The 26,179-nt window shown below is 44.3% G+C and overlaps 1 protein-coding gene across 3 annotated transcripts; it reads left to right on the top strand.

Annotated features, from left to right (window-relative positions):
- The first annotated feature begins 655 nt into the window (after positions 1 to 655).
- On the top strand, positions 656 to 24,724 carry bcl9 (BCL9 transcription coactivator). Of its 3 annotated transcripts, none has more exons than XM_034128674.1 (10): positions 656 to 835; positions 2,716 to 2,883; positions 15,010 to 15,483; positions 16,971 to 17,284; positions 17,777 to 17,884; positions 18,026 to 18,212; positions 18,881 to 18,974; positions 19,108 to 21,361; positions 21,888 to 22,160; positions 22,307 to 24,724. In XM_034128674.1, exons 3-10 carry the CDS (start codon positions 15,197 to 15,199, stop codon positions 23,344 to 23,346), a joined length of 4,557 nt encoding a protein of 1,518 aa, XP_033984565.1. In that variant the 5' UTR covers positions 656 to 835; positions 2,716 to 2,883; positions 15,010 to 15,196; the 3' UTR covers positions 23,347 to 24,724. The 3 variants fall into 3 exon arrangements, with proteins under 3 accessions (XP_033984565.1, XP_033984563.1, XP_033984564.1); XM_034128672.1 differs by lacking the exon at positions 656 to 835 and adding an exon at positions 874 to 1,217 and having other exon boundaries at positions 22,307 to 23,346; XM_034128673.1 differs by lacking the exon at positions 656 to 835 and adding an exon at positions 1,605 to 1,800 and having other exon boundaries at positions 22,307 to 23,346.
- The last annotated feature ends 1,455 nt before the right edge of the window (positions 24,725 to 26,179 follow it).

Below are 26,179 nucleotides of genomic sequence, written 5' to 3'. Positions count from 1 at the left end.
GACAAGAGAGGTACTGATCACTTTCACATAAGAAGAGCAGCCAAAGTCTCAGTATTGGGGAACTGGAACTATAGAGAAAAAATAATTTCCATCAACTATCAAAATGTGCAGATTATTTTCATGTCAATCAACAAATCAGTTGATTAAGTTATTGTCTCAGCTCTTCAAAGCTGTTGTTTCAGGCTACTCAACACCCATACTAGTAACATTAAAACAATATTCTACAAGCAACAACAAATAGAAGAATAAAATAGCCTACGTTGAGACTGTATCTTATTAAAAATTACAATAATACAAAGTCATTGGGAAAAAATTATTGACAAAAAGTAATGAGGTCTCCAGGGGAGCCCAGTCAGTAAGAATAAGGTTAAAACTTTGTCAAAACTTCCTCGAGTGTGTTGTCAACTACTCCCAAGTTCTTTCATAAGGGTACGTTTGACGTCTCCACAAAGACAACAAGAGTGTATTGACTAAAAATACATGTAAACATTTTGGTTATTCTTCCTGTGTTAAATGTTTAAGTGTTTACCGTTTAACATTGGGTGGACGCTGGTGTCTCGCTGCTGTCCGACAGTAACATTCACTGGCACACAGACCTGACCTAGAATTGCTACTTAGAATTCGGGCTAAACCATCGCGCTGGAACGGAGGGGGGTGGAGAGACGACAGGAAATCTTGACTGGGATGTAATGGAGTAGGACCACTGGAAAGCTCGGGCGAAAGGGGGGAGACATATTTCTATTTTATAATGTTCCCGTGATAATGTTGTGATTTGATTAGTGTACGCTATGAATCCGTCGTTCGAGGAAAACGGAGAATTAAGCTAGCATTCCAGGTGAGTGTTTCTTTCTTGGTTTCCAGGTGAAAAGTGTCGGTCCACAGCTCGCCTCCTGGCAACGGGCACACGCGGGTCCTCCTCCCGGGGACATCTCACTCTGGTATCCGTTCTTCTCTGCCTCTGTCCCCGAAGGCTGGCTAGCTAAACCCACGTCGTGTCTGGCCTGGCAGACAGTGAGCACCCTTTCCACCGTAAATGCCGTTTTTTACAGTGCACCAAAAGCGGATTATTCACGATGTTTTCAGCATGGTGTAAAACCCGCGGAGAAATATTGGTTTTTACCCCATTATACTGGAGGACCGCCCGTGCTTGGTGAAAATGAAAAAAGGATACAATGCAGCATGCATGTTCTGCATTCTTCGGGAGTACCACGCCAATGGTATTGTATTGTTTTATTAAAAATGTGTTTGATATGATTTATAAACGCGTAGCGAGATTATAGGCCTCGGCTGCTGATTGTGTCGACCAGCCCTATCATCTGCCGAGCGATTTAATTGTTACATTGTGAACGGAGCTAACTTGAAAATGAACGTTTGCCTAAGGAGGGCCCGGATTGTTTTATTAGCACACAAAGCCATATAATGAATCTCGTTTTGTGTGTGCTTGTGGCCGACGTCGTTGTTCTCGCTCTGAGCCGCCGTCCAGTGCCTCCCTCTTCGGGGAAGACTTTGTTTGCGCTGGCCGACGCTCCATGAATGCAAGTGCTGAAGTCCTCCCTTCCCCCCCAGCTCTCTGGCGAAACAGGAACAACTTCTTTTAGGAAAAAGAAAAAAAAAGTTCCTGGAGTTTCAAGCGCCATGGAATTACTTTGTCCGCCAAGAGTTGTCCAGTGAGGCGCTGAGATTTCAGGGGGGGGAAGTGTAGTCTCCGTACTTGTTGTGAGCTTTACGTTTATTTGCAGAGTTTTAGGTTTGTAGGTGCCTGTGTGTATTTTAGGACGACTTCCTCGAGTAGGCCCGTTTGTGAGTAACTTGTGTGGCATTGTGCTGTGTTAACTTGGCAAGACCAACAGAGCAAAACATGGCAAAGAATGTGCTCAGTGTTTTAGTTTTAACAATCTTTTTAAAACTTGAATTGTGAGTGACAAAATCCACAGGTGTAGAAATGTTTAGAACAAGAAAACCGTATGATATTATGAGTCACTTTGTCATTTATTTTCCTTTTAAAAAAAACACACACACATTGCATGGACTCAATAATATATTATCTGTATATGTATCCAGCATTTTATTCCCATAATGTTTTCAAAATTTGAGGATAAATATTGTGCATTCTTGCAGTTTATATTCTAGTCATTTTAGCTGATGTTGTTATCATTGGTGACTTCAGTGTTGGCAGGTAGTGCTTCAGTGTTTTGAAGCATACCTGCCAGTTACTGAGATTGAACTGCAGACCTTCCTGTTTCAGGATTCTGGTCTCTTCAATTGCTAGGCAACACTGCAGTCTGCCACGACGTCTATCTGTTGCATAGTCTTCAAGCTGTTTCATATTTATCCTCTCGATTGTCACTACTCCTACCCTATTTTCTTTCCTTTACAAAGGTGTTAAAAAAAGAGCCATTTTATCACTCCCACAGTTGATACTTGGAAGGACAAAGTAGTCTTGGATGCAAAGAAGCCAGGAAGCTCTTGGTAGAGTATCATTTGCTGTTTTGTAGTCCCTTATGTGCACACCGGTCGATAACTGAAGTATAAATGAGTGTCTGGGTTAAAAAGGCAAGTATACACGGTTACTGTAGCCCCTAATGACCTAGGCTTTGCACTGGTTATGTGTTTGCTTCATGTTGGTCTTGTCAACACGGGTGACTGAGTGCTTTTCCTTGCCATTCGCTTGTTTGTTTTTCACCCGATGAGCAAAGTTGTCTCCCTCTGTTCCAGGTGTGAATGACTTGTGGCTGTAGGGTGTCGTGAGTGGGCCATCCAGGTTCCTGCACAGCCTCCGTGGCTGACTGGGAGGAGTCGAGGGGAGCAGACATCAGTGCCCAGGGGACCTGAGGCCTGGTTCTCCATATGAGGCCCTGCTGAAAGGGCAGGGGGGCTTCTGAGGTAACCCAGCTCAACTCTTACCTCTCTCCTTTTTCACACTTTATCACAGAGTTTCTTTCATACGTACACTTCTTCCCTGTTCTCTGAAAACATATATCTAGGACAGATTGCACATCTGTTCTCTCATCCCAATGTATTTATTACTTTTTTCTCTGTAAGCATAACTAGAAGATCCAAATACCATAAAACATGGCAGGAACACATCCAACATATTTCCCTGTTTACGATGCAGTTCAGAATCCTGCACAGGACTAGTTTTGCACACCCGCACCCACTAACCGCAGCACAGGAAACGACCTGTGACCCGCAATTATCTCCAAGTCGAATCCAGACTGGAGCCGAACCTGTTAATAAAAGTCATGCATCCTGACCAGTGATTAAAAACACAGGCTTCATAGTCACTCACTTCAAAGCTTTATTTTGACCCTTTAAGCTGGGTTCTCCTCCTCTTTTTGTAACGGCTTCTATGGGTGTTGTAATGCTGTGCACATTCTCCGCCACAGTTCCCGGCTTTCACGATACAAAAATCATGCTGGCTGATTATGCTTCATAATGGAAGCATATTTTGATGTTAGAAAAGCTGCACAATCATTCCATCTCTGATTTCCTTTTTACCCAAGTCCGGACCCGTGAATTCATGTCTTTTTGTTCAAAACCTTTTAGCAGGTTACCTGTCGGATATACCCAAAAGGGAACGAAAAATAGCAATACCCTTTGCAAAGAATCCCTGAATGCAATGCTTCACAAGTATGTAGAAATACGTACTCTATCTAATTACATCTCAAGCGACCCCACACTTGCCAATGATGCAAAATGACAATGATATGCAGTTGTTGGAAATCTAATACTAAATGTTTTACCATACAGTACAGAACTGTTTCTATAGTTAAGGTAGTAGTACATTTGTGAAAAGGGTGTGGATTTTTGGCACAGCCATGGTGTAGTGGTAAAGCAAATATTTGTATTCACAACATGTAGAAATCAGGGAAGCAGAACTAATTAAATATACTGGTCTGTCATCTTCTCACAATTAAGTCATACTCCTTCCTATAATTTTTTAAAAAACGGATCAAATTTTCTTCCATCATAATTCATGTCTGTGAACACTTAAAATAATAGTTCTAAACGGCTCTGATGACACAGTAAGCATGCGAGCACAGGCTCTTCCTAACGCCATTCACTATCTCTTTGACATTTATCTATGGACGTGCCTGCATTGATAGCTGCAGTCTGATGAGAGGCGTTGAATTGTAGAACAGTTCCCTCCGCACGGCCACTCTTGATGCTCAGGGATGCGTCTTGAGGAAAAGGACCTCACTGCTTTCGGATTATCAGTGCGATGTTTGGTCTTCTTCTCACATCTGCACACGCTGAGGACACACCACCGTCAGGCCGCTCTCCCTGAGAACGCTGTCCACACTGTTTATTTATCTGCTATCTAATTCGAAGTGTGTTAACCCAAAACCACAGTAAGGGAAAGGACGCAGGGAAATGGATATTGATGTAAAGCAGCAAAGGATTTATTTATCTCCTCTGTGTATTGGCCTCTCATGTTTCCGTGCACTTGTTTGCTTCATGGGTTTTCTAATTAAAACTCGCAAAGGCTTGTGTTGTGTATGACAGAGCGATGTGTGTGAGAGGCAGTTTGTCTTATCGTCTGTGTAGTGGGTGGTAGGAGGCTCCTCATTCACACAGTTAATAAGACCCAAGTGTTCGTTATATCTATTGTTCCAAACCTTGTCTTATGTCCTAAGGAGTATTTACATTCAGCGAAGAAAAGCATCAACTTCCCATTAACCTGATTTTGTTTTGATTGAGATATCAATTTACAATTAATTAAATTAATAAAATAATTTAGTTAATCGGCTGAATGACTTTATAATAGCCAGGCTTCAAAGTAAAGGTACAGGTACAGGTACTGTGTAACTATGATATGTTTGCAAATGTATCTTGTTTGGGAATTAAGAGTGATGTTGGATTATTGCTGTATTGCAAGGGAAATAACACGCCTTAACATAGCTGAACTATTATATATAACATATAAAAATGTTCTGTACAATTATTTTACAGTCAACTAACTTTGATATTGCCGGCAGAGCATGTGAATTCAGTAAAGAAAGAGAAGAGAAGAGATTCAAAAATGGTATTAATAGAAGGTATTTTTCCCTTTTTAGCATTTGTTTTCCAGTTCCAAGAAAGTAAGGCTTGACACAAGTCCCCTTTTCTTTCCTCAGTTTGTTGAAGAGGATTCAGAACTACTAGATTTAACTTACAGTTTGAGGGCATAATACAAGCTTTGATGACTTTAAAACATTTAATTTCTGAGTCAATTCAGTTATGAATTGCTGTGCGGTTGGCATGTCTTCCTCAGTTGGACTCTATATATTTTTAGGGAGTAAACCGCTATTTGATTGATATTATCCAGAACCCTGAGTTTAGATATCAGAATCTGTATTCAGAGAGAGAACAACGGCTATCAATGTACCCCTAAAAATACACACAAAAGTGTTTGTTACAAAAACTAGTAAATGTTTCAGATGGAACAAATGTTGACAGAAATATCTATTTAATTTGTAACCATTTACGCCACACAGAATTTTCAGCAAGTAGAAGAATAAGTGTATCGGTTGTTTTCCTTTTTCAAATTCTACACTGAAAGATATAAAGAAACCTCATCATGTAATAAAGGTAATTTAGAAAAATAAAGGAAATTGGCCACACAAGATGGCATTTTTTTAAAGAAATGTCTTAAGTCTCTATGGACCAGCCTCTAATAGTACATATTTAAAGCTTAGTTTGCTTTTCTGAACGGTAACAGCTTTAAATATGAATGTGTTTTTCTACTGGCTGCAGTTCATATCTTTTTTTGGTGTAGGAGGTCTCAGTCTTTGTGGGTGTAGGGTGGGATTGTTGCCCATACCGGATCCTCGGGGACGTGTCTGGCTGAGTCAGAATGTACCTATAATTCTGCCTTCATGTTTCTCTGCTGTGATTGACAGTTACTGCTCAGACATGTTGCTCCTCCAGGCCCGCAGGGAGGGTCCTCTCAAACAGCGGCTCTCAGGAGGAACCTGGGGGCCATGTTGACCTGCAATCACCTCAGCTATCTATGATCAGACTGCCTGAGTTCCTTAGCTTCCAGGCTCACTCTTTTTGAGTTAGCAAATGTATCACTGTGGCACAATAATAACCGCAGTGGTTCAGAGAGAAATCTTCAATCAGGCTGTGATGTTTAAGTTGATATTTCTCCACTTCATCTACGGGAGGTTATTACAAAATATATTCACTCACTTGCGCTCCAGCAAGAAGAAGAAAAAAACCTTTTAATTTCCCATAAAATGTGCTCCATGTGACACAATTCATTGAGCTTGGGTTTTTAATTTGATCACTGATAAGCATCCATCTGCTGTGTCAAATTATTATTATTATCAAGTGATTTGTGGGAGGAAACTTCTGGTATGTTCAATCCTTTATATACTTCGGTTGAGCTCCTGAGAAGTGATGCCTTGAATGTGTCAGTGCTTCGCAAAAAGTATTTAGTAGTAGAGTAGGGTATACAGTAGTGGCTTTTTAACAAATTAAACTACCAACAGTGTATTGGTTAATATTAGATTTAGTTCAAATGTAACCACCAGAGATTGTTGCTTCTCAGCCATTTTGCCATTCATTTGTAGTTTTTCTTTTACTGCAGAACCTTGAAAAGCTGACAAACGTTTTAGTCTACAAATCCACAAATAACATATCGTAGTTATTTCCATTAAATCAGTCAATCACTACGATTGGCAGGGACCTCCCGGTGATATGTAGTAATGATACCTAAAGTACTGATGCTAACATCCTATGTGATGCCTTGAGTGTTACAGTTCGGTAATGTTGTGGATTCATAAGATTGTTGGTGTATTTCTGGTGGCTTTTTCATATTGGATTATGTGGAGCAGATGATTGGAGGCAGTGTGTTGTCAAACTCGCAGGGATGTGTCTGCAGTCTGTTGGGCAGAGACATCAACATTCCCTCCTTTCTGCTTCTACAGTTTAGTTCTGGATGGCGTAGAGCGGGATGTGCCTCATATTCACATCATTTAAAAATCATGAATTCCAAACTGCACACATCTCCCATTCGTCCTTCACGTTTGTTTTTGGCTCACTGTCAAGTAATTTGAGCCATTTGCTTGTGCTCGTAAACAAAGGGAGTGAATGTAGTTGCCCTGCCTCTCAATCATTTGTACATACCCTGAACATAGTATAAAAACAATCTGAAGCTCCAAAACACACAGGGTAAAAATGTAGATTAAAAAGTCCATATTGCACCTCAAATATTGCAACACTTAGTTTTAAAGCATCTCCTGGAGCTTAACAACTGTGCAGCTGTCCAACTTAATCATCTCTTCTCCTGAGAAGACAAGGTGTTATGAGTGACAGAGAAAGTTCAATTTGTCTCTCTTATATCACGATGAATGGGCAGATTACTTGTGTTTCATGGGCTAAACACTAAATGATTACAGCATATTAGCATGTGGTTAATAGCTAGGTGAACATTTCTTGTTGCAGACCATTAGTAGTTTCGCAGGAACGCAAGCTCAGACTCATGGGAAGAGCAGATGCTATAAACTTGCAGAGCAGCTTTCATTGCATCTCAGACATTATTAGGACGGCTAACTACCGCCGCATGCGAGTATTTCCATGTGCAATGCTAGGAGTATGTGCACGCATATTGCTCTGTGCCTGTATATCTAATCGGGCAGGTCTTTGCCAGTGTGTTTAAAATTCCATGGGAATGACACCCGATTGCAAACTGGGGTAATTCAGGGACACAATCTGGCTCGTATTCTCCCCAGAGTGATCGTTTTGTTGTTCGATAGAAGAGGAGACGGTGCATGCTTTGCATACTGCGTGTGTCTTTGAGTGTCCTGCTTTGAGTAAAAATATATCTGGTCTTGTTTGATGTCATGCCAGGTCAGTGGAGATGCCTGAACTGTGTCACACGGTCTGACAGGTTAAGAAGTCACCTTGTTTGTGTTAGTGATTTACCGAAATAATTTATGAGGAAAATATTTTGGGCTGCACATCTTAAAATGTCATTCCTTTCCTGCCAAATATCCCTAGAGCCATAAATGGAGGGTTTGCTCGCTGTAGGTTGTGTTGACGAGCTGCGTCTTTAAATGTGGGTATTTGATGTTTCTCTGCTGTTTGTTGGGAGGTTTAGCATAAGAGAATGAATGACATTCATGTGTAAGTGTGTAATACAACTGCAAGAAGATCCTTTTGACCACCAACAGAGAAACACAAGCCTCCTTAACACTTTACAGTCTGCCTCTTAAGGGCTTGCTCGTTGGGATTTCCCACAATGCTTTTAGCCACAGGGAGACGTCCTCCCAGCATGAACAGAGGAGGAATGTGGCTAGAGTGTGGGAGCGACCGCCAGGATGGAGGGAGGGAGTCACGGACCAGAGAGCACTGTCAAGAGAAGGGGTCTGCACAGAGGGCAGCGCAGTTTCTCTTAAGCAAATTGAGTTTCTGTTTAGCCACAAGTGTTATCCTTCCAAATGTAGATCCTTAGGGAAAACCTTTGTTAAACCAATGTCTCTAAGGTGGAGAAAGACTGGATCCAAAATGACCCAAACAAACCTAAATAGACAGTAGACAGTCAATTGGTCACATATGTCAAATATTTGCCCCAAAACCAGACTGCTCTTTATACCCAGTGCATATCCTAGAAGTAACAAATGTATAAAATCGTACCAAAACCTTTTCTCAAAATGAAATTGACAGGGCACTATCTTATTTATAATCGTAGTTAGTATTTCATTAGTAGTGCAGCTCTAAGTTGGACACATCACAAAATCTGAGCTGACCACACATTTGCTAAGGTCCATTTGTGTATTAGGCATTTCAATGAATAGACCCCAAACCCTAATTTGACTCAAATTTAACATCAGTCTGAACCTGGTCCAAGTTGGGTCCAGGGTCGGGGTCTCACTTGTACGACCTTTGAAGTTCTCTTCTTACAGCTGATAAATTACAACCCTAGTGCTTCACAGTAGGACGGGGAAGCAGACTCCTCGTCTCTCTGTAGCTCCAGTGGTCGTGGTTTGCTGTGCTAACATTTGAAACTCAATGTGGATGCAAAGTCATAACTTCAAGTAGAAGAGAGCATGTTCCTGATAAAGAAGAAACATTGTTGCCTCAAGATGTGCAAATTATGTAGGTGTTTAACTTTACAAGTAATACTTCATTTCTGCTCATGGTTTTTCATTTTGGCTTTCATTTCTCAGCTATCCGGAGACGAGCTGAGTAGTTAATTTAAAGAAATATCAATTCAATTGTCTGAAATTGACCAAAAACCCTCTAGTGAAATGCTGTTATTAAGTCTAATTTATGTTAATTCCTTTGTATATTTCAAACGTTGCAATATATGCAACCTAAATGTGACGTTTACCTTTTAATTCTTACAACCAAATGTTAACCTCTATTGTACTAAAAACCATTCGATACTGGAAAGCCCCTAACTTGTATCATTGCTTCTTTTGTATTTAGAAATAATGGCAAATTGTTCTTGCCGGTTATGGAGTCTTTGTCTCGTAGAGAGTAGAAAGGTGAGTCTGAATGTGTGTGTGTGTGCGTGCAAGCAAGACACACCCACTTATCCAGAGATTCAGAGACGCAGGGCAGATGGACAGAGATGGAGGAGCAGGGTGAAGTGTGTGTGAGACGGAGATCAGAGCAGAGTGCTGAGTGCCAGTCCTGCTGCTGGAGCTGGCCGCCACACATGGCACCGTGCCCAGGCTACGCCAGCAGATGTGTCACTAGTGAGTCAGCTGTGTGTGTGCGTGTGTGTCTCAGACACAGACACCCACCCGTACTCTCTGTGAAGAGAGCGACTTGTGCAATAATCCCCCCTCCTCCTCCGGGTAATCTGTATCACAGCCCCCTGTATCTCATCCTCCTGTTTTCATTGCCACTTCCATCAATGTGATGGACACGGCGAGGCTTCTGTCACCACGATATGATATGAGAAAATGTGACATTACACACATGTCGCCTCCCCGGGGATGGAGGGGCATCGTCTGCGGACCAGAGGAGAGGATGATCCGGGGGTGGGGGAGTGAGAGTCGTACTAATGCAGGACAGAAAGACCAGCGGGAAGACGGCTGAAACTGGGGGTAACCGATTGAGTGAAGGGTAGGGCGACAATATATCCATATTTTATCTGTCGTGATATGAGACAAGATTTATCCCTTCATAGTTTTAAATGCTGCATTGTAGTAAAGTGATGTCATTTTCTGAACTCACCACACTGTCTCAGTTTTACAATCAGCCTTTACCTTTGCATATATTATGAAATCCACATTGTGTATCAAAATTCTCATTGTGTAAAAATGTTTGATGGCACCAACTATCCACCCTACAATATCCTCACAAAATGTATCTTGAGAATGCTAAAACATACCCAGGTGAGTAGAAGAGAAAACCTGTGTGGATATGTACTTTTTGTACTTTGTGTGCAGTTCAATGTGAACATTTTAATTGCTAATATTTGCGCGGCTTGGAACTCGTCATTACTCGTGCTGTTCCTGTTTGAGCGGCCTTGCCTGTCATGGTAGATAAATCATGTGAAATGTTACATCTGTGGCGTCACAGCTCTATCTTTAGTGACATTTGGCATTCCTGACATTCTGTATGTACCGAGCGTGAGTCATGTGTGCTATCTGCAGGGTGTGGCATGTGATAGTGCTCTCAGGGAGCCCCCCCCAACAGGTGAGCATGCAGGTGTTTCCTCAGCCAGGGCGCTGTGGGATGTCTTGCAAAGCTTTGCTTGGAGGGCAGCAGAAGTCTGTGTTTTTTGCACTAGTGTATTGCTTTCTGCAGTTACTTCTTCACTAGCAGCCCGAAAGGTATGTGTAGAAACTGGTTATGCACACGGAAAAACTGGGCTTTTTACTTGATTTATACCTGCACAATAAATAATGGATTGCTATTATCTTATTAGCTGTTAAAGCAATATGTTTTTACCAAAGCAATAACTGAGAAAATAAAAAAGTTTTGGCACTGGTGTAATAATAATCAAGATGATGCTAGCCTCTGCAACTTCAAGAAGAAAGAAGTAGCACATTAATTCTCATCCAAATGAAATGTTTAATACATAGATAGACAGTCAGACATACTCATCCTCAATTCAATATGCTATGCGTGTGATGCCCGTGTTTGTTCAGGTACAACCAGTCACTAATGTTTGCTATCTTCATATAACTGACTTTATTACTCGGCTCTCTTAAAATACAGAAAAAGTAGTTCCTGCACACCAGAAGGTTTTATATTCAGTATAAAACGAAGGACCAAATTGTCCGACACAGTGTTGGTCAATTGTGCTCACTTTATTGAGGCATTTTAGACCTTCATTAGGTATAATGCATGATTCATATCACGAGTGAAATGAAAAGCAAACACTGTAGTGTCTCGTGGGAATACTAAACAGTTTTGTCTCCTGCTTTTGATCACGTTGCTCTCAAGATACTGATGAGGGAGGATTCTTTTCAAAGTACACATTTCAATGTACCATTATCTAATTATTACCACCTGTGGATGCTTTTTAACACATGTTAAAACATATTGGAGTACAGACCAATCATCCACTTTTCATTGGTTTTTGTTGCAAAACCTTTGACTCGAGACTTCATACGTCGTCATTTGGTTTGAATGAATATTGGGTGCACATAAGTTGTGCCTTGTGTAAATCGATTGAAAGGCTTTTGTATGAGAGAGTTGGCTGCTGCTTCCCCAGACTGCATGGTTCCTGGCTGATGGGCTGTGCGTTTTTGTATATTCTTGCAGAAAACTGTGAGGGGAAGTGGAAATAATGTGTCTGATGTAGGCCTAAACAAATAATGGACTAAATTCTTGAAATGGACGCCGAGCAGACGGAGAGCGCGTAGGGGAGCAAGAGAGCGAGAGAGAGCAACACTCCATTGTGACTGAACTGCAAAATGGGATTTGCATAAATAAGGCTGAAACATCAGCAGGCCCTTTTACAGCCAACAGCAGGACTGAGTTAGTGCGTGTTTGCACTTGTGTGTTTTCCCTATCATTTTTAAATAAAGTCTTTGTACTATTAATGCATTCAAAGATTAAATTCAAGTGGATTTTGTTTCCAGCATGGTCAACGTTCCTCTTATTCACACACCTTCACTTACCGTACCAGTGATACTTTACTGAAACGCCTCCCATCTCCCGTTCGGAGGAATTTGGGTGACGTAGCAGGTCTACTCCACACTGGACTCAGCCAGCGGACGACGACTGTTACATAAGCATGAAATGAAATGCTCTCTTTAAATGCCACCTGCAATGCAAAAACCCAAATCTAATTGAATTGAACTATTTTCTGCCCTCTTTTCATGTGGAACCTCGTATTTATATCAGAGGCAAGAAGCTCATTTTTAGAGCCTCATTATACCGTTTTCCCATTAACTAGCATGCACTGCAGCGCCTCGTGTGTGCCGTGATAGACAGGTCAGCTTCTTTTCAGGAGATAGAAGAAGAGAAATCTCTGTGATTACCTCTACGCAGTTTTGTTGTGTGTGTGTGTGCGCTCAGTGGGCTGTAGTGTGCACGTCTGATGTGTCTGTGTGTCAGTGCGTTACTTATGACAGTCATGTCGGCAAGCTCCCCAATTAGTGTCTCGTTAGCGTGTGATTGGAGGGAACGCGTGATTGACAGGTCCTGCTGTTTGCGTCTGCATGCGTGTACATTCTCACATTATACGTATTTGTGTACGATTCAGGTTTGGCTTTAGATAACAACCACCCCTTGAGGGCAAACATGATAGTAAGGGCTGAATTAGGGAGGAGGCTGGTTCTCTGCGATCTCCTTTAGTTAACTGAGTATATTTTCGTCGGATTTCAACGGGCCGCCATCATGTCTCAAGGCCCCCTGTGGTGCTTCATCCTGGTCACTGCCCAGCCACATTAACCACAGCAGGCTTGACAAAACACCTAGAACCATCATGGCACTATGCTTCAAACAATGTGCTTTTCACATGGTCAAACAGCATCTGAAACTATCCCGCAGACCTTTTTTGATGTTGGAATAAAAATGGTTGCCTTCTGCAAATAGTGGAAATAAAAAAATCCTATGTTCACACCCTCTTAAAGTAAGAAGGATTTTATCTTATGTCTTGATCTCTCTGTTTTAGTTCTTAACACATTATTTTAAGTTTGTGAAAATGAGTAAGACTCGTTCAAGGCCCTTGATAAAAATATGTCAATCCACATCTCCTTGTTGACAAGTCTTTCGCCCCTCCTTTCTAATGAAGCCGTTGGAATAGCTATAGAAATGTTTTTCCCCTGACGTGGACTACTTTGTTGCATGCCCTGGTCTTTATGTACACTAAATGATTCTCTCAATTTAAAAGCACAACTATAAGCAATTGTGTGATATTACTGAGCACTTAGGGACAGTGTTATAGCAGTTTTTTTCCACTTTCTCATCACATCTTCCCTCACTCCCTGTCCTACTTCGAAATGTTGCTCTAACTACCAACATCGTACTGATCTGAGGTTAGTAAAATGCCTCTGCTCTGCTGATGGTAGGAAGTTATTTAGACACTAACTTTTGAACATTTAAACCCGGTCCATAGTTTGAGCCCTCGCGTGGAATGTCTGTTGATCTCAATGTGCTGCACATCACTGCTGAAGATTATCTGATTTGTGTTGCGGCCGTTGTTTCCACAGTTTTGTTCAAAGCATGCAAAAAAGTGGTTTCACCAGAACAGAGGTTTTTCAAGCAGTTCTTTTGTAAATAAACACGGAGTCAAATCAAAGTCTAGCAATCAATAGTCAGCCCATTGCTTCTCTGAAAAGCCCTAACTGCTGTGTCAGAAAGTCTATTCTTATATTTAAAGGTTAGTCTAATCAGTGTAATTTGGAGACACAAGGCTCCTCTGTACCCCCCCCCCCCCCCCCCTCCTCTTTCCTTCGTGGTAAAAGCCGGCCTCTGCTCGCGTGCAGAAGTGATCTGAGGGCCCTGAGAGTTGTAAATCACTCCTCCTGTAGCCCAGCGAGAGACGAGTGTTGCTGCTGTAGCAGGAGTCTGTGTATGCTGTCTGGTTCCCAGTGACGCCCCCCTTCACCCCCCCCTCCCTCCCCCCTTCCTTCTCCCCAGGGCAACTCTGGAGCCAGTTACAATGTTGAGTGTTTTTGGAAGAGCTCCTAAATATTTTCAGGATGACAATGTAATCTGACTGACTGGGCTGCTCTCTAAAACAGGATTCTCATGCAATTCTCACACACACACACACACACACACACACACACACACACACACACACACACACACACACACACACACACACACACACACACACACACACACACAGTGGTAGTTGAGACCGCCATACTACCTCCCCCATTCCTCCAACACACTTCACTGTTTGCTACAGTTGCATTTTAGTGCTGGTATTTATATAATGTATGCAATATCACACCCAAAGCCTGTAAAGTATCAAAAACAAAAAACCTGACAAATGATTGGTTACAGATGTCAGGCCATTACCAGTGTTGATATTTTAGAGGTTTAAAATCTGATGATAATATCAACCAATAGTCATCTTTTTATATACACAATAAAACTATTATTTCCAAAAGGAGCCCTTTAGATACATTTTTTGAAGAAACTATGGTGCTCTCTGTTCATCACTTGAATAGACAATTTCTTGTCTTGTGACTTTTTACCCAAAATATAAACTACAAACTAAGATTGTTTCAACAATGTTAGCAGTGGAGCTCTATAAAACAGTATGGCAGTATGTTACAAACCTTTTTTTGCCAAAACGGTGTAGATTGAGATAATGCTGCAGGAGTTTCTGTCATAATTGTAATGCTATAGAACAATGTTTCTTTCTATTCGATAGTATAGTAAAGGTAGTTAGGAAATTATCAAAATGTGAATCCATTCTCCGGCTATGAATTGAATCTGACCGAAGTTACTGTGAAAGAGAAAACTACTTTTAACAACCACCTTTCAAGCCCACACAAATAGATGATGCTAAAAAGATTTTGGGTTGGTGTCACTTTTTCAGACTTGGCCCGCTTTCCAGTTTTTTAACTGTTATTTTTCCTCTCTCTCTCTTCACAGTGTGCCCAAGGGCCGCTGAAAGCCCCCTTGGGGGAGTTTCATAAATACACAGCGAACAAGAAAAGACTCCTGGACTCTTGTTATTGTTTTTACACACTTTCTCTCGCATTACACACACATACACACACGCACACAAACATACAGAGACGAGCGCACACACACCTTCACAGACAAGGACATAGAGAGAATGTTGGAGGTCCAAGAGGAGAGGCCAGCGGCGGCAGGTACAGCAGCGACACATTTCAACAAGAAGGAGCGAGGCAAGAAAGAGCGAGAGGAGGCCAAGGACGGTCGTGGAAACCTCTCAAACATCGGGAATCCTGTTCCTGGCTCCAGGAACGTGCGCGCAAAGGCGCCGCTCGCACACACCGGCAGTCCACACCAGCTCATCACTCCACCCTGTTCTGTAGTCCTGGGAGCCCCATCAATGCACTCCAATAGGCTGAAGAACTCCCCGTCCACCAACACGCAGAGGTGAGTGGCTCCAGCATGGTTCTAGTGTCTGTGTTTAAGCTTTTGAGATCCTGTATTGTATTTGTCAGTGACACTAAATCAAGTTTTAATTCTAGCCACTGTTATTATGGACTACTAACAGCTGATGACTGAAGTCCTGTCTTTCCACAAACATGTTTACTGAGGAAGCACACGCTTATGTCCAGTACAGACATAAACTTAAAATAAATCATCTCGGTGTCGAGAAATGAATAAACATTAGCTGTCAGTGTTTACTAACAGCTGGGAAGAGAGAACAGATACAAACACGTAACCCTCTGTTCAAAACTGAATGAAGTAAAAGAAAATAGCAGGTCTATGTTTGAACAAAAACAAAGAGACTACTTACATTTTCTTTCAAAATGTAATATGTTCTTGCGTTTTAGCGATGTAAACATGCCAAGTTAGGCCGTCCTTTGGCTGGTTGCAGAGTGATGAGTGCATCCCAGTGTATGTTGTGAAACTCTCATACCTTGTTAGTTGCAAGTTGCAAAATGTGCTGGGTTTGGCATTTAAAAAGCTGATGCAGAAGACTTCAGGCGTGGCTCTAAGGCAGCATTTGGTTTTTGTCACACTTTTATTATCCCTGTATAGTAAGCACTGGTCAGTATCTAAATGCTTTATATTGCAAAGCCTGCAAGTCTTTATTTTCTGTGGGAATCGGATGACCTGGATAAAGCTCATGTTAATTTGAGAAAATGTGCAATCTTCACACACATCGATTAAAGGCTGAGACCTTCCTGTTTAAAAGTGTCAACACTAGCTATCATGGCAAGATGTTACCAAGTGTGTATGGTAGGTTATGAGCAGTGCAACCAAGTCTTATAGGCCTGTGCTACCTGTGCTGTTTAGAAAGCCTCTGTAGGTCAAAGTAATGCAGATCTAAGATCAGCCTCTTCACTCCGTTCTGCTACCTGAAAGGTCTCAAGGCGTGATCCAGAGCTGTCCCAGGGTCAGAGAGTACACTGAGGTTGGAAGTTTCCCCTGCTGACTCATGGTTCTGGATCCTCTGGAAACAGCTGTCTGGACTGCCAACATTTGAGCTTTGCCTTATTTTTCTACTAACTGTGTGTCTTTGTGAATGTACATACAATGTACAAAGTGTGCAAAGCTGCGGCTGTGCTTTTTTGGACATGTTGGCATTTGTTTCATGCTACATGTACAAGTGTGTGTGCAAGAGTTGGAGAGAAAGAGAGAGTGATTAGGGTGTGGTAAGGGAGTTCTCTGCCAGTTGGATGTGTCCTGTTGCCTGAACTAAAGGCTCTTATAACTAGAAAGCAGCAGCCATTTTTACATGGCCTGTGTCTCTACAGCCTTCAGGTTTAACTGCGCAAAAGGAATTCCCAATAACCCTATACAGTGTTCTTCTACCAAAAGCTGGACGCCATAATAGCATTGGGTTTAACAGTTCCGTCTTTTTCCTCCATTAATTTTGCCCATTATCTTTTCCTCTCTCCTCTGTCCGTCAGCCCTAAACCTAAGACGGAGGCCATGGTACGCTCACCTCCCGTCATGTCCCCCTCCACTGCCACCCAGATGGACTCTAAAATGCCCAATCAGAGTAAACCAGGGAGCACTGGTAGCCAATCACAGCCCTCCCCCTGCGACCCCAAAACCCTTGGCTCCAAAGGGCCGCAGAATGTGTCGGGGGGCATGGGGCTGAAGAACGGCCAGGGCCTGACCTCTGGCTCCAGCTCCAAGGTTAAAGTCAAGAGGGAGAGGAGCACCTCGGTGGAGTCGTTCGATCAGCCGGAGAGCGGAACGCCCACGAGTGAGGAGAAAGGTAAGAACCATGCTACGGTAGCAATCGATCATTATTACCTTATCCTCTCTTAATGCTGTCAGACATTGTCACATCATTCTTGTGAAGTGCTACAGCCAATCTTGAGGATTAATTACAATTTCTGAGACTATTTGGAATCAGGTTTTTATTCTCACCAGAATTGTAAAGTAGTTTAATTAAGGGGGGCAATTTTTTTATCATGTTTTTAAAGAGTCCCTAGTAGCTGCTTTGAATGGCTCGGGATATATAGAACAACTACAGTGCTTTAATAGAATCATGTCTGCAGTGCTTGTGTTATTGTTGCTGCAATGCATCTGGTTGGTCTTTGCTGTGCTCCTTTTATCATGTATCGCTTCATAACTTCATTTAAAAAAAAAAGTGCTGTACATTTAGTTTTTAGTTGTCTCTTCGTCTACAAACGGCAACAGTCAGATGGAATCTTAAAAACATAGTTAAACCCAGGCCCACTGGTGGTTGTGTGTGTGTGTGCAGACAGCAGCAGGGTGAAGAGGATGTGTGTGGCGGAGAGGAGGCAGCCGTACAGTGGAGCTGACTGGTGCTCTGGGGGAGAAAGTGACGAAGATGACAAAGGATTCTTCAGTAAGTGTGTTAACGTGTGCATCCAAGCATGCATAGCAGTCCCTGCGCTGATCAACTTGACTTATGACAGCACCTCAGTAGAACTGCATTACCCATAGGCCCGTGTTGGTCCTAATACTCTGCTCTGTTGTGTCCTTGTAGACTGTAACTCCAGTGACGTGAAGCCCCAGGACTCCGTCTCACATTCGACCTCCAACGCCGGACTCAGTCGCTCCTCCACGCCTTCCCACAATACAATGGGAGGCCAGAGCTCCACAACAGAACCTGCCGGCGGCCAGAAACCGGCCACAAAACTTGTTTATGTCTTCACCACAGAGATGGCCAACAAGTAAGGAATCTGAAAGAAAATCCATATTATGCATCCCCGTTGTTTAGTTATGATGAGTATTTACTTCTAGCTCATCTTTATGCCTTTTTAAATATTTGTATTTAGGCAGGATAATTAAATCATCATCTCTCTACTTGAACCCCCTTTTTTTTTTGCATAAGCAAAACATACACCCACAGTGAAACCCTTTGTGGAATTGCAGTTAAAATGTAAATAGAATCACTAACAATGTCAATTGCCTGAAGTTTATCTCTGTGCCCCCGTCATCAGTGCTTGTTGTTGTCTTTGATGTTTGTTGCAGCTGTTTGTGTGTATAGTATACTTGCTTCCCACCACTTCTCTTCCGTCCCCCAACTTTCCCGGTTATAGCCTAAATCCAATGTGTGTATCTGCACGAGCATGTGTGTTTCTCAGTGGGAGGATACACTTAGATTAACACCCTGTTGAGAAGTAGACATCAAAGTGGATGCTCTGTGGAAGTTGTGTGTGTGTGGATGCAGTAGTTTGTTTGCTTGGTTGACCTTGGTTTTACCTTCATGGTTAAATCTAGCACTCATTCATCTGGCTCACCTTCTCTCAAAGGGCAAACACACCGACACACGCACGCACGCACACGTGTTTATTGTTTCTGATGACTGATATCTGTCTGTCTGCCTTTTCGTCCTCAGAGCGGCTGATGCAGTTCGAACTGGCCATACAGAAAACATCATTGCCTTCCACATGAAAAACATCTCCAACAGCAAGGACAAAGCTCACCTTCTGGTAAAGACACACTTACGTTTTTTACACACACACACACACACACACACACACACACACACATATATATATGCTTTCTTACATCTTGCATTAGAGTGTCGAAATCTAATCCTTACTTTGTCCCTCTCTGTTAAAGAACAATGCAGCAAGCGCCCTCCGAAATGACTCCAAGCCTCCCCAGCAGCCCCCGTCCCATGCCCAAGATCAGAGCCACCAGCCTGGATCCAAGCCGTCCTTACCTGGCATGGCAGAGCCAGCCCCCCCCCAGCCTTCAAACCAAGGGAGCCAATCCGGTGTTCTCACGCAGGAAGGGCCGTCCTCTGCAGGCATGGAATCCAAAAATCTTCCCTGCAGTAGCCCCAGTAACGCTATAGCTCCAGTCGACCAGGCCCCCGTCACCCAACCTGAGGCAGGCCTCAACCCTCCACCAGTAGGTGAAGGAGGGCAGGGTGGAGGTTCTGGTGGAGGTGCTGGTGGAGGTGCTGGTGGAGGTGCTGGTGGAGGTTCTGGTGGAGGTTCTGGTGGAGCAGGTCTGACGCCCCAGCAGCAGCAGCAGCAACAGCAGCTGGCCCAGGAGCTGTTGAACATGGAGGCCAACACAGAGGGTCTGTCCCAAGAACAGTTGGAGCATCGCCAGCGCTCCCTGCAGACCCTGCGCGATATTCAGCGCATGCTCTTCCCCGATGACCGTGATGCCCCAGCAGGTGGGCCCCCACAATCCCATCCAGGACCCCATGATGGAGGCCCTGACGGTGCCCCGCGTAGATCTGAGCAAGGCCCTCTGCAGGCTATGATGGCGCAGTCTCAGAGCCTCGGACCACCAGGTGGGCCAGGAGGACCCAGACCCCAAGGTCCCCCCTTTGGCCCACCACATGGTCCACCCCATGGTCCCAGGGACATGCCCCCCTTCCCACAGGATGACATGGGTCCACACATGGGGGGTCCAGTGGGCTGTGGAGACGGGGATCAGATGACCCCAGAACAGGTGGCCTGGTTAAAGCTACAGCAAGAGTTTTATGAAGAGAAAAGGAAGAAACAAGAAATGCAACACCGGCCCCTTCCTCCAGACATGATGATGCACCCCCATGGTCCCCGTGGGATGATGCGAGGACCCCCGCCTCCCTACCAGATGGGCCCTGGGGAGATGTGGGGAGGACCAGGTGGACCACCGGAGCACTACCAGGAGCGCATGGGCATGGGCCCTGGTCCTGGCCCCGGCCCCAGGGGTATGCCCCCACATATGCAGAGGATGCCTGGCTTTTCTGGTATGATGAACCCTGAGATGGACGGACCCCCCAGGCCTGGAATGGGTTGGCCTGACGACATGCCACCCCGGATGGGAGATTCACGAGGTTTCCCTGGAGGACCCGGGCCAATGTTTGCTGGTCCAGGGGGTCGTGGTGAACGTTTCCCAAATCCTCAGTCAGTTCAAGAGGCAATGTTTCACCAAGGTATGGGGGGGGAGAAGGGCCTCCCTCCAGGCATGATGATGGACATGCAGAGAATGATGGGGCACCAAAGAGGTGGTATGGAACCTGGTAATGGCATGGGCATGTTTCCCAGAATGCCCGGGGATGGTCCTATGAGTCCATCCTCTAGGCTCCAGGGAATGGGGGGAAGGGAAATGGGGCCTGAGTTTGGCATGGGGCCCGGCCCTGGGCCAGGACCTCATATGCACCCTTCCAAGCTACGAGATCCCTCCATGAATATGAGTCCTGATGAGATCATGAGAATGAGAGGAGGACCTCCAATGGAGAACATGGGTCCACATGGCCGACCAATGCCGGGCCCTCCCTTCTCCGAGCAGCAAGGAGACTTTCCTATGGGGCCTGGGCGGCCCTTCCCCGGGGGTCCAGGAGGAATGAGGGGTCCACATACAGACCCAGGCTTTGGTCCAGACCACAGATCTGCACCAACAGGAGGCAATGGCCGTATGAACCACCTCCCCCCTGGTGGTGGCCCTTCACAAGGTCAGAGGGGCCGCAAGCCAGCAGATCTGAATGTCCAAGCAGGAGGGGGGAGCTCTCCAAGTATCAACCCTCTTAAGTCCCCTCCTTTGAGGCAAGTACAGTCCCCCATGATGGGCTCTCCCTCTGGAAACCTTAAATCCCCCCAGACTCCGTCCCAGCTGGCTGGCATGCTCACTGGTCCCACCGGCCCGAATGCCCCTCCACCTCAACAAAATTCAGCACCAATGAAATCCCCCCACTCCATGATGGGATCAGCTGGTGCCTCTCCTGTTCATATGAGGTCTCCGTCTCTTCCTAACCCCTCTCCAGGATGGGCATCCTCACCAAAACCACCCATGCAGAGTCCTGGAGTCCAGCCTCAGGGGGGTAAGCCTCCCCTGAATATCACCTCACCAAACATGATGGGAGGCATGGATCAAGGTAAAACCGTTTTTCTATTGTTATCTGTGTTCAGCATCACCTCTATCTCCACTTTTGTCCTTTTTGAATTGCCATTGATTTGAATAGTTTTTCTGTGTATCCTCATTCAATTTAATTAAGTTAATATTTAGCTTTTGATTGATTTTAGTTGATATCAAATTGATGTTGAATGTGTTTTTATTGCATTTTAGTCACTAATGTAAGTGGTGGTAAATATCCCATGAAACATGTCGCCTCCATCTTTAAATCCTTTTAAATCCGAATATGTCTACAATACTGAAAAGCACTAGTAAAAGAGTTGTGGAGGGTATTTATCATCAAGTGCCTCTCTAAAGGAAGTTTACACATCTGTATGAGGGGTGGGGCTGGCTGGCTCCTGGTCCAGTAGCTCCCTCTTGTGGCACAACATTTTAATCTCACTGAGCCTCAACTACCACACACACTACACATCATCACAGATACAAAAAACAATCTACCAGAGAATGAAAAGTCCTCTCTCTCTCTCTCCCATCCTGCCATCCTCTAGGTGGTAACGGCCCTCCCTCAGCCCCTCCTTCATCAGGGGCTCCACCTGGCTCCATGTCACATCCAGGCAACGTCCCGTCTGGCAGTCCGTACAACATACCCCCTGAGCCAACTCTATCCCAGAACCCCCTCTCCATCATGATGTCACGCATGTCCAAGTTTGCAATGCCCAGCTCCACCCCGCTCTATCATGACGCCATAAAGACTGTTGCCAGCTCTGATGACGACTCGCCCCCGGCTCGCTCACCTAACCTGCCGTCAGTGAACAACAATGGTAAGACATCTGATACATCTTTTGTTTGTTTAATTTGTATGTTCATTTTCAACCACCTTGGACCATATCTATACTTATTTCACTTTGATCTGCTTCTAAAGAGCATGTTGCGAATATATAATCACTTGTTTTTCTCTTGCATGCAGGTATGGTAATGAATCACCAAGGAAATCCTCGTATGATGGGACCAGGAAACCCTGGACCAATGTCTGCCCTCAGTCCTCTGGGAATGAATCCAATGGGATCCCAGCCTCTCTCACATGGCATGCCCCAACAGATGCCCTCTCCCAATGCCCCTAATATGGGCCCAGGCATGATGCCTCATGGCATGATGATGCCACAAAATCCCCAAGACCCCGGTATGGGAAACCCCCAAATGATGCCCCAAGGACGTATGGGTTATCCTCACCGAGGCCAGGGCTACCCCCTCACGCAGTCCCCTTCCCATCAGGGACCTTTCTCCCCGCACAACGGTCCTGGTCCACAAGGTTTTCCTGGCCATCCAATGGGATTCCAGGGAGATGGAGGACCTATGGGAGGACGAATGGGGAACATGTCTCACGGGGGAGGGGGTGATGGGGGTATGTGCAAGCCGAATAACCCTGGAGGGCCAGAGTTTAGCAGCATGCAGGGTGGGTTCAGTGAAGCAGATCTTCATGAGGTGATGCGGCCGGGAGCGTCCGGCATTCCTGAGTTTGACCTGTCCAGGATAATGCCGTCAGAGAAGCCCAGCCAGACTCTGTCTTACTTCCCCCGAGGTGGGGGAGACAACCCTGGGGGGAAACAACCACACCCCTCTGGTTTCCCCATGCAGGGCATGATGGGTGGTGGCCCACCGAGGATGGGGATGTCCATGCAGGGGATGGGGGGGATGCCAGGAGGTCCTGACGGCGTAATGGGCCCCCAAGACATGCCAATGGGCAACCCTGGACACAACGCAATGCGGCCTCCAGGATTCATGGGCCAAGGCATGATGGGCCCCCAGCACCGGATGATGTCTCCTGGGGGTCCAGGAGGGATGATGCAGGGGAGACAAATGGCCCACCCCGGCCCTGGTGGCTCACCTAACATGATGATGTCACTGCAGGGCATGGGCGGCCCCCCACAGCAGACAATGATGATGGGGGGCCAGATGAGGCCTCGTGACATGGACATGGGGTTCAGTCCGGGCCCCGGAATGTTCTAATCCAACAGAAACCTTGTATGTAGAATGTTCTTGGACAAAACACAAGGATGTGGAGAAAACTCTGATGGACTCAAGTAAAGGTATAAAAGGAGACAGGATGTACCGAGAAGCGAACAGAACGGAGCTAACCGGTCTCCTAGTAACCTCCTGTGGGAACTATTCCAAGGTAGACTCAAACAGGATTGGAGTACTTTTGCCACAAGAACATTGAATTTTAACTCATGAACTTTAACTCATGAACTTAAGAATGTATGGGATTGTTGTGCATCAATTTCGCAATGTTCTTGTGTTTTTTGATTATCTGACTATAAAGATGACTTTCAACATCAAATGGAATCAACCTAACTCAAAGTCAGCGTGGCAATGCTACAGTATATGTCTACTTTTTTCAAATTTAAAAAAAACAAATTTGTCACGAAAGTGGTATGGAACAAGAGAAAGGAATAAGAAGAATTTGTGCTTTGTGAAGACTTTAGTGGAACTCCATCTTGTCTCTCGCTCCATTGTTTTGACTGTTTCTGTACAGTATATACGTGTGCGTGTGCGTGCTTGACAGACTGTATGTTTGTGTGGTATGTATGTATGTGTCTGTATGTATAGGCATTCTATCAGTGACCTCTCAACTCCTCTTGCCCAACTTTCATTGGGGGAGGAATGCCCCCTAAAAATACTGTACTGTTTACCATTGGTGGGCTATTCGAATTTTAGTCTATTTTAATTTCCTTTGTAACTCCAGTGTATAACAAACCAAACTATGACCTCATTAAGATAATAGTATTATTAAAAAAGCACAAACATGGACCGTCTGCAGAAAGCGTCTTCTTTCTTTGTTTTTACCATTGAGAGCAACACATTAAGCGTGAGGATCCTGGCAGCTTTGCAGCACAATGATAATCCCCAGTCCATTTCAAATTGTTGATGACATTTGACTTGGTGCTCCAAAACTTTCAGGACTCAACTTTCGCCAGCGTGAATAATACTGCTAATACCCAGATGTGCTATGTGTGTTCTTCTTGTCCCTGTTGTGTCTCTGTTTCGTTTCGACTCTTGTTGACTCTGGGTAATAATCATTCCCAAAGCAATAATCCCCCCTAAAGGTCAGCAGAATGGGACATGAGTGGCTGAATACCACAGCAGGTATGCCAGGTATTATAGAACTAGAGCTAGGTAGATCTGGTAAAAATGTAGTGAGGCGGGTGTGGTGTCCAGAGTGAGACACAGAACTGTAAACACGTACTGCTTACCATCCAGTTGACTTCCTCTCTTTTTCTCTATTGTATAAGCTTGTCATGTGTTTCTCCATTGGCTTTGGTGCAGAATAGCCTACCAGGGCTGTGGTGATGGACTACAAATAAAAGATATTGTTTTGGTATATACATGTTGTCTATGGAGTGTGTGTGTGAGCATGTATGGGACCATTTGGCTATTGTCTGTTCACTTATAGTCAGTGATGTGGACCAGGTGGTGTCTTTGTCATTCTACACGTCAAAACAGCTTAGCATTGAGCTGGAACAAAGAGAGCAAGTCATACCGTGAAGCAGCGTGGCCGAGTTGACATTATATCAGGAGCCAATTCAGAGGACACCACACTTATGAAATATAAAATAGATGCAAGAATGTTGATGCATTTCTACTCAAACTAGTTGTGCTTCACTCGCATTTGTTTTGAAGTGTTACATAGCTGGTAGGATTAGTATAAAGGTTTTCATTCGATAGTCAAAAAAAAGAGACGTTCATTGATCAAAGTCTTTTAGTTATTCGCAAATTCAAAGCTTTATATTTCGAGCAGCAGGTCACGGGAAACTCCCGCTGATGAGTTACAATGTGTGTTATTATATACAGTATAATGGGCACGTATTCATTCATACATTATACTGTGTTCTGATGGTATCACCACATCCTACAAGAAGGCAAACTAATGTTTCACTCTTTAAACACACAGTAGCATAACTATTCAATTTCTGCAGATTCTACATGGTCATGAAGACGGTGACCTAAACACTAAAGTACAATCCTCAACATGAGTACATGAAATGCTTAGTATTCCTCTGAGGAATTCAAGGTTTGAATGTGAAATAATTGATTTAAAGGGGACCCATCATGCAAAATGCACTTTTGTACGTCTTTTATACATGAATGTGTCCCCGGTGTTCCAGGGAACTCACCAAGTGTCAGAAAACACAACCCTCTCTATTTTCCTCCATACCCAAATCTCTAAAAAAGGGGCTGCAACGGATCTGATAAAAACTGATCCAGATTTGAACACTTTACTGGTCAGGAAAGTGGCGCTACGGCTATTGGGCCAACTCTCCACCTATCAGGGGGTTGGGCCACGGCCGGCCAAAGCACTGGAGACGCTGTAGTACATATGCCAGGCCTGTAATGGCGCTGTAGTCTGCCACAAAAGCAGCGAAGAAGACTTCCCGTGCATGGTTACCATGGTTACCCTGCTGTTTATTCTCCGCTGTGGCTTTTTTTCTCCCTCCCCGAGGCAAGCGTTTGCTCCCGCTGCTTTAATTCAATGCAATCCCTCCCCGTCGAGGCAAGCACTGTAATTCTCTCCGGTTAGTCCACCAGCAGATGACAAACACCCACCTCTCCGCCTCTTCCAAGGAACGAGGGGACCGTGGTGCAGAGTTTCAGTTAGGTTTTCTTTCGCTGGTCAAGATGTCCGTTGAAGTTTAAATCTTCCGGACAAAATTAGAAAAGTGCCGGTCAAAGGTCTTCTTTGTTATTTATTGAGCTTTAAAACAAATGAATAACGACTCTATAGGCCTATAACAATATAATAAAACACGGAGGACGGAGATCTATTTTTCTCCCCCTCTTCTGA

This window comes from Trematomus bernacchii, unplaced genomic scaffold (genome assembly GCF_902827165.1).
Source record: "Trematomus bernacchii unplaced genomic scaffold, fTreBer1.1, whole genome shotgun sequence".
Classification (NCBI taxonomy): Eukaryota; Metazoa; Chordata; class Actinopteri; order Perciformes; family Nototheniidae; genus Trematomus; species Trematomus bernacchii.
The sequence above is the reverse complement of the archived record's forward strand: the minus strand, read 5'-3'. Positions and strand labels throughout refer to the sequence as shown.